Here is an 18,466-nt window from a genome sequence, read left to right as displayed (position 1 = left end):
CGATGATGCAACGGCACGCATGGGCGGCTCCACCCCCTTCCGCCTTCTCTGTGTGCTCTACCCAACTTGCCCCTGGGAGTTGTAGGATCGTGCTGTTTGCGGTCTCTTTTCTAGAGCATACCTGCTGAATCCTTTTAGATAAATCATTAAGGCCCTCCGAACTGCAGTTTCATCATCACAGGACTACCGTGGCATTCAAATGACAACGTGTGTAAAAGAAATGTTAAAGTTGGGACTTCCCTGGTGGCGCAGTCGTTAAGAATCCGCCTGCCAATACAGAGGACACGGGTTCGAGCCCTGGTATGGGAAGATCCCACATGCCGCGGAGCGACTAAGCCCCGTGCGCCACAACTACTGAGCCTGAGCTCTGGAGCCCGAGAGCCACAACAACCGAAGCCCCCGCCCCTAGAGCCCGTGCTCCGCAACAAGAGAAGCCACCGCAATGAGAAGCCGGCGCGCCGCAAAGAAGAATAGACCCCACTCACCGCAACTAGAGGAAAGCCCGCAAGAAGCAACGAAGACCCAAGGCAGCCAAAAAAAAAAAAAAAAAGTTAAAGTTGCCCCCACTATTCTTTGACCAGAACACTAATAGAACCAGACTGTACACATTTCTTTCCATCTCTGCCTATAGAACTGTGGTGCCCTTTCAGCACCAGTTTTGTAATCCTAGGATTTGTTGGAGAATTTAAAAAGCAATCTAATCCCAAGCCTTCTTCTGCTCTCGACCTCAACACACAGTCATCAATTAAAATTAAACATCTTCATTTCGGGTTCTCAGGAATCATAGATCCTTAGAGGACGATGGATGAAGTTTAAGGAATTCTCTAGAATCCGTGCAAAATTGTGAGTGTTTGACAGTTCTGGAAAGAGGGTCCAAAACTTGCAACAACTTCTCAAAGGAGTTTTGATCACCCAGTAGATTGAGAACCTCTAGTCTCTATATATTTTCATATTATTTCTGGTTCCTGATTCAACCAGTGTGTATTTAACACCTTCTATTCATCAGATATTATGTGGGGAGCCGAAACAAAAATATTTTACAGAGATACAGTACTTCATACTTAATAGTTTCTAAAGCTTTGACAAAGGGATAATCTCTCTAAATATAAGGTCTGCTTTCAACACGAAAAATCAGCAAAGGAAGAAAAGAACTAATGTGTGTTAGTGTTTCTCAAACTTTTTTCCACCTGGCCCACAGTAATACATTTCACATTGTGACCCAGAGCACAGATGCACATGTATATCCACATTTACATGGAAACAAACGTTTTATGACATAATACACATATTACATGTCATGTATTCTATTTCACTTCTTTAAATTGCTGGTCACTGCACACTAAAATTGATTTCACAATCAATTTCACAATGGGTTACAAACTGTACAACATTGTCACTTTTTAGGCTGATAATCTATTAAGGACCTACTTACTGAACACTTGCTAGGCACTAGTGCTTTGTATCTGTTAGCTGATTTAATTCTCTGAGGTAGGTAATATTATTTCCATTTTACAGTTGTGGGAATCGAGAGTGAGAGGTTAAGCAATTTCATTCTCCCTGGATGATCATTTCACAGGAGTGAAGGGAATTCAAACACTGGTTTGGGGGATGAATGAGAGGAGGAGGTGGAAATGAACTAAGTTTTTTTTTTTTTTTTTTTTTTGCAGTACGCGGGCCTCTCACTGCAGTGGCCTCTCCCGACGCGGAGCACAGGCTCCGGACGCGCAGGCCGAGAGGCTATGGCTCACGGGCCCAGCCGCTCCGCAGCATGTGGGATCCTCCCGGACCGGGGCACGAACCCGTGTCCCCTGCATCGGCAGGTGGACTCAACCACTGCGCCACCAGGGAAGCCCCGAACTAAGTGATTTTTAAGATCTCTTCTGATTCTGTTTATGATCCTGTAATCACTAATGGAGATACAACATGTACATCCATCTTGATCTGTAGAGAATAGCAAATCATATCCTACCTGAATGAGATATCTAGAGTGTAATGGTGATGAGTATTGATACTTATCTTCCTCCAAGTACCTTTCTCTTCCAATTTTTATCTCAGTGAATATCTCTAACACCCAGAGTTGCTCAAGCTAGAAACCTGGAAATCATCCTAGACTCCAACCTCTCCCCCTCATATCCACTTAGTCAACAAAAGTCTTTCAAATCTACATTGTAATGTTTGCCAGTGAAATCATTTTTGTAATCATTCTATAGAACTCAGAAATCCTGGTGAAAAAAGATTTATTCATGAGCTTTTGAGTTTTAGATCGGCTTCCTCTGAGGCCTACTCCCTAACTATACTAAAACCAATTTTTAAAGACTTGGCAGATCAGATGTTTACTTAAGGCAGATTCGGGAACTTCTAGAATGGTAAATAATGCTAGAAATTAGCCTTTGATTATCAAAGGAGTATCTTATCAAAGGATTATCAAGAGTATCTTATATAATTATGGCATACCTTTTTGTTATTAAATGTTTGAGGAAATAATCCCTTTTTAAGACCAATGTGGTACTGAGGCTCATTACCTTTTCTCCTCATGAAAAGATATGTTTCATCAATTCTATGATGACTTTTTTTCACATTTTAACATCTCTGAAACTGGGACGTCTTACAATTACTAGGTGTTAAGCTGTACTTGACAGCATTTTTTTTCTTAGTGGTACATAAAATGTTTTGCAATTACTGGTGTCTTAGATTTGATGAAACATGTTATATAGTTCCTATACTTTAAGTCCTGAATGAAGTGAACATTCACCTCTGACTGGCTTACTTTGCGGAGCACAGGCTCCGGACGCGCAGGCTCAGCGGCCATGGCTCACGGGCCCAGCCACTCTGCAGCATGTGGGATCTTCCCGGACCGGGCACAAACCCGTGTCCCCTGCATCGGCAGGCGGACTCTCAACCATGACTGGCTTACTTTGATTTATTCTTTCCTACTTTAACTATTTTTCAGTCAGACTAAGGGAAGAAAGAAAGAGAGAAACAAAAGAAGAGAAAAAAACAGTTATCTACTGTGTTTCAGGTACTCTAGGTGCTTTTATGTAAATTATTGCCCAGTAAATGAGCTTCAACAAATTAGAAGACTTAGGTATTTAAAGGAGCACCAATGTTCTTTGGAAATAGAATCACGGCATTTCAAAAGTAAAGGGATCTCAGGAGATATCTAGCTCCAGTTTTCTCAACATGGAACTCTTTTTATAATTATCCTCAACAGTGTGTCTATTTTACAAAATTTCTTCAATTGTTTCTGCCTGTCAAGAACCTTTGGACTCTTCTTTTATACTGGCTATCTGCTTTGGCTAAACATATCATATCTACATTAATTTTTTTTTTTTTTTTTTTTGTGGTACTCGGGCCTCTCACTGTTGTGGCCTCTCCCGTTGCGGAGAACGGGCTCTGGACGGGCAGGCTCAGTGGCCATGGCTCACGGGCCTAGCTGCTCCGCGGCATGTGGGATCTTCCTGGACCCGGGCACGAACCCGTGTCCCCTGCATCGGCAGGCGGACTCTCAACCACTGCGCCACCAGGGAAGCCGTACATTAATTTTATAGGTAAATTGTTGAGTACAATTGGGTCCAGCCAAGGTTCTGTAGCATAACATTAGAGACATCCCTCCAAGTTGACATAGCTCCACCAATCAAGCCTTTTTGGGTATAATTGTTCAACCAATTATGAATCATCCCAACTACTAAAACACTTCCCTGCTAAGGGATAAAGTTCACTTTCTTTAAGGTGGCACTCAAAAGACAGTTTTTTTGTGGTCCGACTCCTCTCTAGCCTAGACTTCTGCCATGTCCCACCATGGTGCCTCCATTTTAGTCAGTTTGAACTGCTTGTTTCCCAAATCCTTCATGTTATTCATGGGTCTTCTCCCCTACTGTTCTTCCTGTGTGGAATCCCTTTTATTTTCTTTATGTAGTAACCCCCAAGTATCCTTTAAGTCTCACTTCTAGTGTTCCCTTGTAAGAAATCCTTTCCTGACAAATCACCTATCTATTCATTAGACTTAAGTACCCTTCTTCAGTGCTCCCAAGCCATCCTTTGCTTCTTTCCATCGTAGTACTTCATATATTACCCTGTAATTGTTAGAATTTTTAGTCTGTCCCTCTCACCAGAAAGTAAGTACTTTGAGGGCAGGATTCATATTTATTTCTTTGTCCTTGGCACACAGTATGGCACTTACTATTGGTTTTTTAAATTAATTCAAGCATGAATTATGAAACCTTAAATAACCGGCTGAATGTGGATTTCCGTGATCAGGTTATCAATGCTGTGAAAATAAGAGCTTGATTTCAGCTATTCCCTCTTGTATATGCACTGCATTGTCATTCATACCACTTTAGAGGACTTATCAAACTGTTTATACAAATGTTTCTCAGTAGACTGAGGGCTTAAGGTCAAAGGTTTGTATCTCATTACTAGGGTAGATAATCAACTCCTTTATTGAACGCATAGTGCTTTATCCTGGCTTCTGAGGATCTTGTTCCTAGAGTCAAGTAAATTTGTTAGTAGTTCCTAGGACGTAAGTTTTTTAAACTTTAAAAACTGGGCAAGTTGTAATTTCCACTCTTTCAGAACGCTTCATTTTTACAGTGTTTCTGAATTCATATCTGCAAGTTTTTTCAGCACCCAGGATGTAATTCTTTTGGGTGTGGAGACTTGAGACTCCTTTAAATCCGTTAACTGTCTCAGATTTTAACTCCATCATGTTATTTTAGAGTCTGAAGACCCTTCAAGCTGATATCTTTTTAGTGGGGGTGGCTTGGGACAGAAGGGAGATAAAGCTTGAGTACTAAATACTTTACCCTTTGTATCTTTTCCATCCTAGCTCTTGCTAGAAACATATTTGTTGTTGCCATTAAGCATCTTTTTTCTCTTGCAAGCCTTAGTTTATTCTGGATTTGACTCTTCTAGAGAACATAGGTATTATATTAATCATCCCTCACTTTTGTATTTTAAAAATTTCAAAGTGTTTTTTGCAGTTTCCTTGGAGGTTCACGAAGCTGGTTAGGAAGATATGGTTACGGTTGAGTTCATGTACAAATGAGCAAATTGAGACTTCGAAGTGGTTCAATGATTTGTCTGAAGTCACAAGCAAGAAGGTGGCAAAACTAGGAGTACAAGAATCCTAACCCAGTGACGCCAAACTACTTCTACTAATGTGAAAAAAGTTCCAAGTAATTAAAATGTTACAACTTCATTTAAGTTATTTGCAAAACTCACACTAAAGGTAAGTTGTGTGATTTCTGGTATGTTACAAGAAGTCTGTATGAAAAATGTTAGTGCCTTACTACAGGCTAAGTGTTGTGTTGGAACCGTATGCAAAATAGACCAAATTTCTGCCCTCGTGGAGTCATTTGGTAGCAGAGGCAATCAATTATAAACTACAAAAAACACTACGAAGTCCCCATATAGTGTTACAATCAGAATATATAACAATAAGAGTATATAACAAGGGGCCCTGATCTGAGGCAAGGGTATATGTGGTAAGTAGGGGGAGGCCTTAAGGGAAGAATAACCGTGGGACTTTCAAAGAACTCAAATGCCTAGGAGGCTAGGAGAACACAGGAGAGAAAGGCCCATTCTGGGGCTTGTGGAGAAGTAGGCAGAGGACAAATCATCTAAGACTTTTGGTATCTATCTTTAGAGCAAGAAGCAGCCATAAAGGGTTTTTAAGCTACCAAGTAAAGAACATACTGAAAGTAGAGAGACGAAGTTAGGAGGATGTTGCAGTGGTCCACCCAGATAAGGTTCTTCTACCCTAATCACCTTTATAGCATTGCATAGTGCTAATTTAGACTAAGGTCAGGCCAATAGAGACAGAAATGGACATATATGATAGTAAATACAGAAGACCAACAGTTTTTGATGACTGGTTACAAGGAAGAGTTTGTGGCTGGCACAACTGAATGGATGGTAGTGCCATTCACAGTGACAAGGAACACTATTAAGGACCGGGTGGTTTTTGTGGAGGAAGATTGTTGATTTTAGTTAAAAGTAGATTTACTCAAGAAACAACAAAAGCAGAATCAAGACAAACTCAGGCATTCTGAATGCAAGCCTATAACACACTACATGGTTTGGGGACTGTTGAAATGTATCACTTAGATTTTTTTTTCTCTGTAGTAGGGAGTGGCAAAGTAAGGAAGTTTTTAAAACATCAACCTTTTACCTTCACAAAAGGTCATTCCTGAAACAGTGCTGGTGGGTCGCTCTGAAAGAAAAAAAACACCTCAAACAATATTAAACAGAATTTCTGGTTACAGCTATAGGACCCTGAGAATGAGGGCTCTTTAGTTTTCAGTCCAGGATTGATGTTTTCTAGCGTATACACAGGAAGATATTGGAAACTGTAGACTTAGTATCAGTATAGATGATTCAGGAATACTTTCACAACAGTTAAATTTATCTTTTACCATGAGCCGAAACCAGACTCTCTTCCTTTCTCTTTTGTTTTTGCTTATGTGAACCCTTCAAATAACCCAGTGTGCCCTTTGGACTTTTATACTCTTAACTATATGTTCTTGGGGGCATGGGGAATTGACTTATCTGAACCAGTTGTTAATAGAGCAATACACCCTGAATATCTTGTTAAGGGACTTTTATACTCTTAACTATATGTTCTTGGGGGCATGGGGAATTGACTTATCTGAACCAGTTGTTAATAGAGCAATACACCCTGAATATCTTGTTAAGCAAAGCCTGAACATTTCATTTAACATGCCTGAGAGAGAACGGTTTCCATTAAATGCCCGTTTCCCTAGAAACTAACATTTCAAAGGTTATTTACTACAAATAGCTTGAATAGAGCTCAAACAGCATTTCTAACTTTATCCTGAAGTAGATGTTCTGCCTCCAGACTTCTTAAAAACCTACAATGACCCTATAGCTCCAAATATTTAATAATTCTGTAGTAACAATTTTGTCTCTGGCATATTTTGATAATAAAATCATTAAACAGAAAAAAAATTGTTAGAACATGTTGTAATTTTGATTTTAGAATTGTGGTAAATGTATATTTGTACCTTTAGTAATAAGCTGATATTATTTCAAGTCACCTCATCAAGTTCATTAGCAAATACATACAGGTACACCTCGGAAACATTGTGGGTTTGGTTTCAGGCCACTGCAGTAAAGCAAATATAATGAAGCAAGTCACATGAAATTTTTGGTTTCCCAGTGCATGTAAAAGTTATGTTTACACTATACTGTAGTCTGTTAAGTATGCAACAGTATTATGTCTAAAAAAGCAACGTACATACCTTAATTTAAAAATACATTATTGCTAAAAAATGCTATCATCTAAGCCTATAGTACCAGTAACATCAAAGATCATTGATCATCATAAGAAATATAATAATAAAGTTAAAAATACTGTGAGAATTACCAAAATGTGACACCGAGACACAAAGTGAGAAAATGTTGCTAGAAAAATGGCACTGATAGACTTAACGCAGGGTGCCACAAACCTTCAATTTGTAAAAAACCCATTATCTGCCAAGTACAATAAAGCGAAGTGCGGTAAAATGAGATATGCCTGTACTTTTAAATAATGTGCTACAAATATCAAGAGGATATTCCTTGTGGAACATTTCAAAATGTTCACCATATTCCATGATTTTACCTCTCAATCTGTAGTTCTTAACTCATATGGAGAACTTGGCAGAAGTTCTGCAAGAAAAGATTCCCAGGGATTCACTACCATCTTGAGCTTTCAAGTCTTAGATTTTGCCATGATGTACCACAGTGGGTCACAACGTAAAAAGTATATTTGCCTAAGGTAGGGAACATGTCTGTCTCTAAGCAGCTTGAATTCTTAACAAATATTGAAGAAAAAATATCACTAAGCCACTCAAAATAGGATTTTTCAGAGACTGGTTTTCAATACTTAAAAATACAAACAGTAAAGAAAGGGTGTATGTAGTTGGGCAACAAGTGAGCACCCCTCCCCCACAAAAGCTTGATTTGCAGGTCTTTTTATTTATTTTAAATTATTTATTTATTTATTTGGCTGCACTGGGTCTTAGTTGCTGTACATGGGATCTATTTTTTTTAGTTGCAGCAAGCAGGATCTAGTTCCCTGACCAGCGATCGAACCCGGGTCCCCTGCATTGGGAGCATGGAGTCTTAACCACTGGACCACCATGGAAGTCCCTGCAGTTATTTTAGTTATACATAAAGTTAAACTGTTTTAAAAGTTAGAAAAAAAATCAGAGGTAATATAAACCATAAGACAAAAAAATTTAAAATAAAAGTTCCAACAACATACAGGATTCTTTCTTTTTACTTCCGCTGTCAGAAACGATTTTAAAATGACCACAGCAATTCTGGGATCTGTCCTTACTCAGCTTAAGTTTGGACAAAAATATTTTAAACAGCAGCTTATAAAAAATGCGCAGAGCTATTTTCAGTGGGTTGTTCATATGTGAACAACACTTTTCTGGGAGTTCCCTGGCAGTCCAGTGGTTAGGACTCTGTGCTTTCACTGCCAAAAGCCCAGGTTCAATCCCTGGTCCAGGAACTAAGATCCCCCAAGCTGTGCGGCACAGCCAAAAAAAAAAAAAAAACACAAAACCCACTTTTCTTATGTTTCAAAAACATCTGTGTGATTTAAAAAATAGGACACAATTAAGCTTTAAATATTTGAAGGTAACTTGTTTAGACTAGAAAACTGATATCAAACCGATCAGCCTAAAAGGAATTAATGCGTAGGTACATATACAATTTTCCTGTATATTATACACCGAGGTATGATTAAAATCTTTAAAAAAATAAAATACTTCAGACGAAGAAATTGAAACTCCATTAGTCAGTTTTTAGGTTGCCCCTTTTCATTTATAAGTGACATAAAAATACTACTTTTTACACAAATTTAAGACAAATATTTTCAACAGAATGAGACACCACAATGAAGGCTTCATGAATAATTTATTCCATTTGAAGTTTTTTTTTTTTGTTTTTGTTTTTTTTAAAAAGTATAAACCTTTTCATTTCCTCAATCACAATTTGTACAACTCAGTGTTATGGCATTCGGCAGCAATAGTGTTTGTTCCTTCTTTTTTTGTTGCGTTAAAGAAAAAAAAAAAAGCAATTGGACCATATTAAATCTCACTGCTAAACAACTTTAAAACGCCCCTTCATAAAGTGACCAAGCTATTTTGAGAGAGTTGATGCGGACATGTCCAGTAATGACATTACAATTTGTAGTTTAAACTCAGTAACTTTAAGGTCCACAAATCCAGTTTACTTTGAAAACTAAAGCTATTTTAAAACTTCATGAATACATCAACCTGAGGAGTATTTTAGGTCCCAAATCCAGTTTTTAAATTAATACTCCACAAAAAAGAAAACATATATATAAAAATTTAAACACAGTTCTGGGCCCATTAAAACACCAAGAAAAATCGAAAGGTCAAGATTTCTAGCAGATTTTTTTGAGGGGTGGGGGGAAACAAACAAAAAAAAATGTATGTCAAAAACATTTTTCCTTAATTTAGACAAACTAAACTCTTAAGAGGAAACCCAGACCAAAACATCACTCATGCAACATTAAATGTATTAACAGACTGATATGCGATGCCATAGTGGATGAATAGCAAATTATATGATGCAACAGCATTTAAAAACTTCCTTTTAATGTATTCAATTTGAACATTTTAAATAATGCAACATAGTACTTTGATATTACAGTATTAACATAGTGCTTGATTAAAGATCTGAAAATCTTTGTAGTAACACATTAAGTTAAAAAATTACCTCAGAAGGTAAATATGAAGACGAAAGGAGAATATTTTAATACAGTAATCTGTGCCATACTGACAATTGAGTACGAATACAGCTGAGGATAGTTGACTAAGTAGTAAGAGCTTAATTTTAGTGGTTTAAGAAAAGTTAGAAAGATTTAAAAATTACAGCTACTTTAAAATTTAAGAATTACATATAAGTACACTTGGTGGCCTTCTGGCCAAACAATAAGGTGTACAGAAATGTATTCATACAGTGTTAATTCACAGTCCTGATAACTGAATGGCTTGCATAAGAAAGGTATGGCTAGATGTTTCTCACTGGCTGGAAGCAGACATTATATAACTAATCTTTTAAAATGCCAAAATATTCAACTCCCACCCTGCTTTGTAATGGATAACTGCACAAAAAACAGACATTAGCACTGTAACAAAGAAGTCAAGGTGTTGGTGATCAACTGGTATAAAGTGTATTACTTTGCTTACCTATTTAAACAAAACAAAACTACCCATACTTGTCTGTGACAGTACATTAGTAGTCAGATCCATCATCCTGCATGAAAGGCTTGATTTATTTTTTTTTCCTGAACCAAATCTCCTGACCTTTTCTAATGGCTATTTAATAATTTTCTATTTGAGTGTGAATTTATATACGAAGGGCAGAAAAAAATCTTATCAGTAAATCCTGTATATTTGGGAACTATTCCCTGATTCCCAGATAAAAAGGGTTATAATGGGTTCCTTCCTTATGGCTCCATATAAAAGAAACTATCAGGGAATAATTTTTTAAAAATCTGTTTTCAAACTGAGGTGTGGTTACTATAGGCTAGTGATTTAAACAATTAAGAATACAGCTTTTATTTGTAAGAGTCACTATTGAGTTAATAAAATATATAAAAAAGGATACAGTTTTAATAGAAATTCCAAATAAGCATCTTTCCCCTCAAATCTCAGACAAGTTTTTTTTTAAAGTACAGAACAAAATATGCCAACATAATCTGTAGTGTGTTAGCATAATTTAAGAACAAATGCAGAGATGTGATCTTTAAATTTTAACTTCAAAATATGCTGACCATTGGGATTGCATTATAATTTTGAAGAAATGATCAAAAACCTCTGTCACCAATTGTTTTTTTCTATAGGAAAAACAAGACTTGCTAATGTTTCAATATACACAATTTGAAGAAATTATATTGTTCATAAGAAAGTGATATTTAAGCTAAGCATATAGTATTTACAAAACAAGTTTCAGTTAAAAAAAACAAAAGCCAACCAAAAAACAACAAAACATACCAAATTACAGTTTTGTAAATACAATCAATTTTGTCCTTGTAGAGAATTAGTGAACATACAAATTCAAAATTTAGCTAGACTGCTTCCAAGAAAGACAGGTAGACTTGGCGACTGTGAATTCAAGTCAGCGACACGGGTAGGAGGCTAACTTGGACTCTCTTGTGAGCAGCACTGTAGAAAGGATTTTTTAAGGGGATAAAGTCTGCATAGAAGCAGTTATCTTGGCATGTGCAAACAAGAAGAGGGAAAGCTGTACTGAAGGAAGGGGTGAATTAAAGTCCCTAAAATTCAAGTCCCTTCTTTAGGGAGGTGAGAACCTCCTTGGCATATGCCCTGCCTTAATCTGAGCTGTGTTACAGAAAAGTACAGACTCTGGTGTTTGGGACTGCCATCTCCAAACCAAGAAAATTAAATAAATAAAAAGGCAAAAGGAAACAGGTTAAGTTTAGAAAATGGTTCTTTAACTAGTGGAATAGTCTGAATACCAGAATTCACTGAGGATCTATTTACACCACAGTTTGATTGCACTCACACATCCATACATATGCATACTCTCACACACATTCCCAATCTTTAATTAAAAAAAAAAAAAAAAGAAGTCAATCAAGAGTGACTGCTCTTAAAATAATTTGTAAAATGCCTAGAGCTGGGCTAAATTTCAACCTTATAGCAGATCCTGAAGATAATTTTCATAAGTAATAATATTCCCATGCCTAGATGTGCCACTGTTAAAACAACAAAAAATGTAAGCATGTAACATTAAACACCAAAATTAGTTTAAGCATTCAGTAGCAAATGTTTTTCTTGTAAAACTAAGCTTCTTTCACTGGAAATGGCCTGAAATATTAGTCATAGCCCTAAACCATAGTACAAAATATAACTGAAGAATTCTCATTTTATTCTAAGTTAAACCACCTAACAATATCACTTGTATATTGCCATCATGTTATTCTGTAAAGGTGTGACTGATATATAAAATGTTGTAAGACCTGGTACCTTTTCAATTTATAAACACAGTGAACTTCATTACTGTACATGTACTCTGCAACTACAGCTTAGCTGTAAATCCTCCACACACAATGGTATGGACATTATTCCCCCTCTATCCCCATTAAACTGTACATCAAGACAATACAAATTTACTGTCCCACCCACCCCCTTACAAAAAAATAATACTCTAAAAGCAACCCTACTGCAACTTTTTAATTAAGACGATTACATATATTTTAGACCAATTGCTTTAAAGCAAGAAGGCAGTATAAACCTTCTAGGAAAATTTTTATAAAAGAGGTTAAGAAATATAAGACAATTTATACATTTAAAAACTTACAATAAATAAGAGATGCAGGCATTTTGAATACTAGATACTATAATCCAATACAAGAACATCTTGATGTTCTGAAGCCATATGTTGAAATTCATTGTTCCTCATGTTTCCTTCTCCATGCTTTTAATATTCATTTAACATGACTGGGTACTATGGCTCATTACTTTTCACAAATACTGTGACTGGAAAAAAAGGTTAATTTTGCTACGAAAATGTTATAATACGCTCTGTATGATCAGTCATCATCCTAAAGAGTTCAGTATAGTCAATGAAAAATAACAGGGTTATCGCCCATACCCCCAAGTCAAAACAATATTTGTTGAAGTAATAAGAATTAGACCCCATCACAAATGACTTTCACTGAGAAGATAATTGTAACTTAATCTTGCAGCGAAATATCTTTTTCCCTTGTTCTTTTCTTGCACAGTTCCATCAAATGAAGATCACAGCATATTCATGATAAAGTTATATAACTGATTCAGCACCACAAAATGAATTGGGAGACATGAGCGTCTGTCCTGGATTGCAGGGTCACAGGTTAGCCAGGAGAGTGCATTGTACTGTTCCAAAACAAACCTGAAAAGCAAGTAAACTATATAAGTCACGTATTTACTTGCACTTTAAATTCTGGAAGCAATTTCCAATGATGGCAGCTAAGATTCAAAGTCAATTTAAAGAAAGAAGTGGAAGGTATGAAATAGAGAGTCTTGAGGAGACTAAAGAAAACTGATTTTCATTAAAATTGTTCTCAAAAGTAGATTACACGTGTTAGAAAGAAAAGCACTCACTCTGAATGATATATAATTCACCTAGCAATCCAAGGGTGCGTAACTGTCAACTACCGCCAAAAACGAGAAAAATACATAAGGATCAACATTGTATTCTTGCAAAGTTGTTATGGAGAACTCTTAATGGTAAAAAGAGAGCTATACCTGAGGACATCTGAAGTCTGATTTGAGTCAAGTGGGTGGGAGTGTTTACTGTGAAGCAGCTCGTCAGATTGCACTGAAGGCACGTGGAGGTGCAAAGAGGCCTAAAAAATAACAGGTAATCAGTCAGCCAAATGGAAAAGATCTGTTGGTTTTACCTTATTCTCGCAAGGTCTCTTCCTTGATGAAATACATTTTAGATCTATGTAATGAATGGGAGCCACTATAAACATGTTTGATCTTCTTCTTTAATTCATTACAGAAGTAATTTTTAAGTGCATACTTAAAACTTTTTCAGCTTTATTACTTTTGAGACCGCATAATAATCCTGAAAAAAGGATCTCTAATTATTTGCTAAGTGTAACCTGCCTAGATATGTAAAGTAAATGTTTAAGAAAGCACAAAATTGATAAACCTGAGTACAGTCTCTAGGTTACACAGACTGTGCAAATTAACCTAGGTCTAGCAATGAAAAAAGTAATAGAAGTAAGCATATGCAAATATTTTACTTATAAAGTGATAAATCTTAAGCAGAGCTACCTCTGGTGGAATTGTGAGCACAGATGCATTCTTTTGCCCACTCAATTTCACAATGGAGGCTTAATAACAACTGGCACACCCATTTAGGTATGGCAATGAAGAATGAAAGAAAGGAATGTGGTACTCGTTTCACATTTCAGTTCCACGACCAGGGATCAAACCCGAGCCCCCTGCAGTGGAAGTGCACAGTCCTAACCACTGGACCACCAGGGAAGTCCCTGTAGAAACTCTTGACAGGTCTCATTCTGTATGCTACAGTAAAAGGTACTATTTTATATTTAGGTGTTCTCTCCTCTACAATTGTAATATACGTATAAAATCTTGTTGTATATTCAGAAATATAACCAAAAATATGTTTCAACTGCCCATAAACTCTTGATTTGAGTTATAAGCAAACGTCTCTCATGTGGCAGATCACTACAAATAAATGAATGTACTTAGTACCAGTGCTCTAATTTCAATGATAAAAAGATTTTTTAATCATCTAGGTAACAACCTATTTTTTTCCCAAGCCAAGAGAAACATACCAGATGGTTTTATTTGCCTATGGTATAGAAATAAAATGGGATGTATGAAAACAAAAGGTGAACAAAATTATGGTAAGTTATGCCTTATGTGATAATTCAGACCAGAAGTCCTAATCTTGTTACACTGTATCTGAAGGTGAATGCCCACTTTACACTATCCTCTCTGCAAATATTGAGTAGAAAAGAATCTGGATAGTCCCTTGGACTTTTTGTGAAGTGGTGTTTCTTAAAAATATGTTCTGTGAAACACTATTAATAGGTGGTACCCTTTTCCTGTGTATTAAAGTAAGTTTGGTAAATGGCAGGTAAACAATGTTATTTGCTGCTGTTTTTCAGAGTTTTTAATGTGTATTCTAACAACAAAAGGGGGGTGGGGGCAGAAAGCACATGTAGCACTTCCGAAAGCACCAAAGAACACTTTGTTTTGTAGAAACTCCAAGGTTTACTATGATGCAGAAACCCCCTTGGGAATATGTTCTTGTAATGAGATCTGTATAGACCATTGCACAAAGAATAGACTGAAAGAGGAAGAAAAGTCATATGCTAAAACTATTACCTTGGCCAACACTAATTATATTACCTCACTAATAGTCAATTCAGATCAACAGCTCTTGTATTCTTCATGAATGTGCCACAGCAATTCATTGCTTAATCATAAATGTCACTGACTCAATGGTATGTGAGCCAAGGGAACCAAGATTTAATAGCAACAGGCTTAAAAGACAGCAACAAGCCTACTGGTTAAAGGACCCACTAAAATATAACCCTAAAAAACTAAAGCATACTATTCAATTTTTACCCTACAAATAAAAATCAGCTGGCAAGTAGTTAAGTTAGCATGATTTATGGACTAAATCAGTCAACTTCTGGTGGGTTTACATAAGTGAAATCAGATCTAAATTTGTTATTTTGGAATAGTAGTAGTAGCAGCAGGAACAAACTCTAGATAGGGCCTTCACGTCTCATTTTACCATTTTATGATTTATCTCAACCTTGTTATATCACTTGCTAATGAATTTGTTTCGATAAAATAAGTCACTGTGGGTCTGAGAATCTCATTACTTGAAAACCACTCAATAGTTTTAACAGCAATTTACACAAAGCTACAAAGCTTTTTTAAGGAGGTAGTAAATGGATCTAAATATCAAATATTTTTACAAAGATTATGAAACCTTTAATTCCCAAAATGAGGCATAATAGGAGTGCAGAATGACATAATTCAAAGAATAACACTATATAATCATGAAAAGATCCGGGTTTTAATCTTGAGTCTACTACCAATTTATGACTTTGGACAAATGAGTTTTCCTGAACTTTTAATATGCTCACTGAGAAAATGAAGAAGTTAGATTAAGGGTAATATAAGGTTTCTCCCAGCTCTAAACGTCTATACGTGCAGCTGAAAATAACTAAGAGTAAGGGTCCCAGAAATTTGATTTAAAGTTATTTAAAGGTTTAAACTTAATATGAATTTAAGAATTACAGTTGTTTCATAATTAGATTCATAATTCTCTCTGTAATCTTGTCTAGAGAGTCGTATATGGCAATGCATTTAAGACCTCAGACAAAAGTTACAAGAGTTCAAAAAGCCACTTCTCTGTTTCTTAGGACTTAAGCTGTCAATTAGGAATTGGCAAAAAAAAAAAAAAAAGCAATACCTTAAGAAAAAGGGGACACTGATATTGTGCTTGAGGACATGCTGACCAGAACCAGTCAGGTAACGGACCCGCTTTGGCAGTTGATACAAAGTAACCAAGGGCCAATGGTTGCTGAAGAATATTAGTTACTTCATCATGAGATTCTGTTGAAAGTAGCCGATCAGTACCCTGACCCTTAAAAAGACAAAATTAAAACTGTGTTAGTTCATTTGATATAGCTAGCACTAGCTATAAATACAGAATGGTTTATGGCAATCAGTCTCATTATTTTATTACTTCAATTTAAAAAACACTGAAGGATATTTTAGGAAGTCAATTGCTATGTATCGTAATTCGCATTAATGAGTTTTAAGAGTTGCATGAGGAAATGAATATACCAAGTATTTAACAAGTTTGTATTATTATGTCAAGCCCGTGTTCAGTGTGTGTGTATATAAACCTTTGCATCTGACTAAAAAATACAAAATACTCAATGAACTTTCTTATTTCCTAATACGCCCTCAACTAATTCCTGACCATCACACCCCAATCCAAAAGGTAGATTAAATTTAGCTTTGTTTATCTAGCACTATCTATAAAATGCAGTTAATAGTGTTTTGGAAAGAAATATGGCAACATGAAGAGCCAACTATTAAAGTGATGCTCATATCCTTTAGATTAGTCAATGCATTCTTTGGTATTTATTTTAAGGAAACATAAAAAGAAAAAAAATGATATACATGGAAATGCTCATTGCAATTATTACCTAAAACAGAAAAAAATAAAAGACTTAAATGTCCAGCGTTTGGGGAATGATATAACAAATTATGGTAAAGCAACAATGTAACATTAAAAAGCTGCTAAGGGAACTCCCTGGCGGTCCAGTGGTTAGGACTCTATGCTTCCACTGCAGGGGTACACGCGTTTGATCCCTGGTCGGGGAACTAAGATCCCGCAAGCTGAGTGGCCAAAAATAAAAAATATAAAAAGCTGCTTATACTTTTTGAAAGCTGCAACATGTGAAAGGAAGGTAATTTGCTAAAAGCAAAAATGGTTTCTGGGAATTCCCTGGAGGTCCAGTGATTAGGACCCCCACACTTTCACTGACGAGGGCGCGGGTTCAATCCTGTCTGGGAACTAAGATCTCGCAAGCTGCACAGAGCAGCCAAAAAAAAGGTAAAACTGATTTTAGTAAAGAGGTATGATGCTTGGTGCTTTGCCTTATATATTTTTTCTCTTTTTTCCATAATCTCATTTCTTTCCAGTTAAAAAAGAAAAAGGAGGAAAGGATGCAAGGTAAGGTTGGACAAAGATGCTTTATTTTAAACTTATGTACATTACAATAATCAAATAACCACTATATATAATTTCATTCAAATAATGATGTTATTCAAATGAAGCCCAATTAGTTTTGAGTTCAAACAGAATGACACGACAGCCTGCTTCCATAGCTGCTAAAAATAAGGGGAGGCAGGCGCACGCGAGAGTCAGTGTTTTTTCTGTTCTTATTAGAAAATTATTTCCTTTATGTTCCTTATCACAGCCCTGATACGAATGGCAGCTCTTAAGAGTAATATACTGATTCTCAGATAATATAATCCTATATCCTGCTATGGTGAAGTAGCAGGAAAACTATAAATATAAAAGAAGGATTAACGCCAAGTAGTCTAGAAAATACAAAGTCCGAGAAAGCAGAACCTTAGAGACTCTCTTAATAACGTACAACTCAACATACTGATGTCTCTAAGGTAGAAGTACATGAATGTACTGCTGTAATGTTCTTGCTAATTTTCAAGGAAAAGAAGTGTTCTATTTCATTGATATAATCCGTTACTAAGTTAATGAATGACAGATAAACTGAACTTTTATAACAAGGTTACCTTGCCAGCATCACCTCCATGGGGGTAATGAGATCCTGGAGAATGAACAGGAGATCCCGTTGGAGATGCAGGAAGGATATTAATGATATCAGGGTCAAGATCATCTCCTGTGTCTAGCAAATCAAAGATACCCATTCCATCTGCTCCATCTATATAGGAGGAAGAAAAAAATTAAATACTCCATTTTTCATATCCTATGGTCATTTACAGGAGAGAGTTAATGGACTTTAACCAAAATGAGTTAATCAACATCTACCGAATGTCTACTATGTGCCAACTATTGTGCTGGGAGCCAAATAATCAACTATGCATAAATAAGTATGTGGTAGTCTGAATAATGGCCCCCCAAAGATGTCCAAATCCTAATCCCAGGAATCTGTGAATATGTTACCATAAAAAACTTTGCAGATGTGATCAAGCTAAAGATCTTGAAATGGGGAGATTATTCTGGATTATCCAGGTGGGTCCAATGTAATCACAGGGGTCCTAATAAGAGGGAGGCAGTACCATTAAGAGTCAGTGAAGATGTGACTATACTGAACTGCTGGCATTGAAGATGGAAAAAGGGGCCATGAGAAAGAGATGTAGGTGGT

At 36.4% G+C, this 18,466-nt stretch overlaps 1 protein-coding gene across 1 annotated transcript in view; it reads right to left on the bottom strand.

Annotated features, from left to right (window-relative positions):
- Positions 1-8,905: 8,905 nt before the first annotated feature.
- MED13 (mediator complex subunit 13) overlaps positions 8,906-18,466 on the bottom strand; it is a 113,505-nt gene continuing 103,944 nt past the window's right edge. The window contains exons 28-31 of the mRNA XM_024757546.1: positions 17,874-18,022; positions 16,015-16,188; positions 13,293-13,393; positions 8,906-12,936 (exon numbers count right to left, since the gene is read on the bottom strand). Coding sequence (XP_024613314.1) covers positions 12,804-12,936; positions 13,293-13,393; positions 16,015-16,188; positions 17,874-18,022 — 557 coding nt within the window. The 3' untranslated portion in view covers positions 8,906-12,803. The remainder of the gene's footprint in view (positions 12,937-13,292; positions 13,394-16,014; positions 16,189-17,873; positions 18,023-18,466) is intronic.

The sequence above is a fragment of the Neophocaena asiaeorientalis genome, unplaced genomic scaffold, assembly GCF_003031525.2.
Source record: "Neophocaena asiaeorientalis asiaeorientalis breed wild unplaced genomic scaffold, Neophocaena_asiaeorientalis_V1.1 scaffold327, whole genome shotgun sequence".
NCBI lineage: Eukaryota > Metazoa > Chordata > Mammalia > Artiodactyla > Phocoenidae > Neophocaena > Neophocaena asiaeorientalis.
Note: the sequence above shows the minus strand (reverse complement) of the source record. Positions and strands in the feature narration are given on the sequence as shown.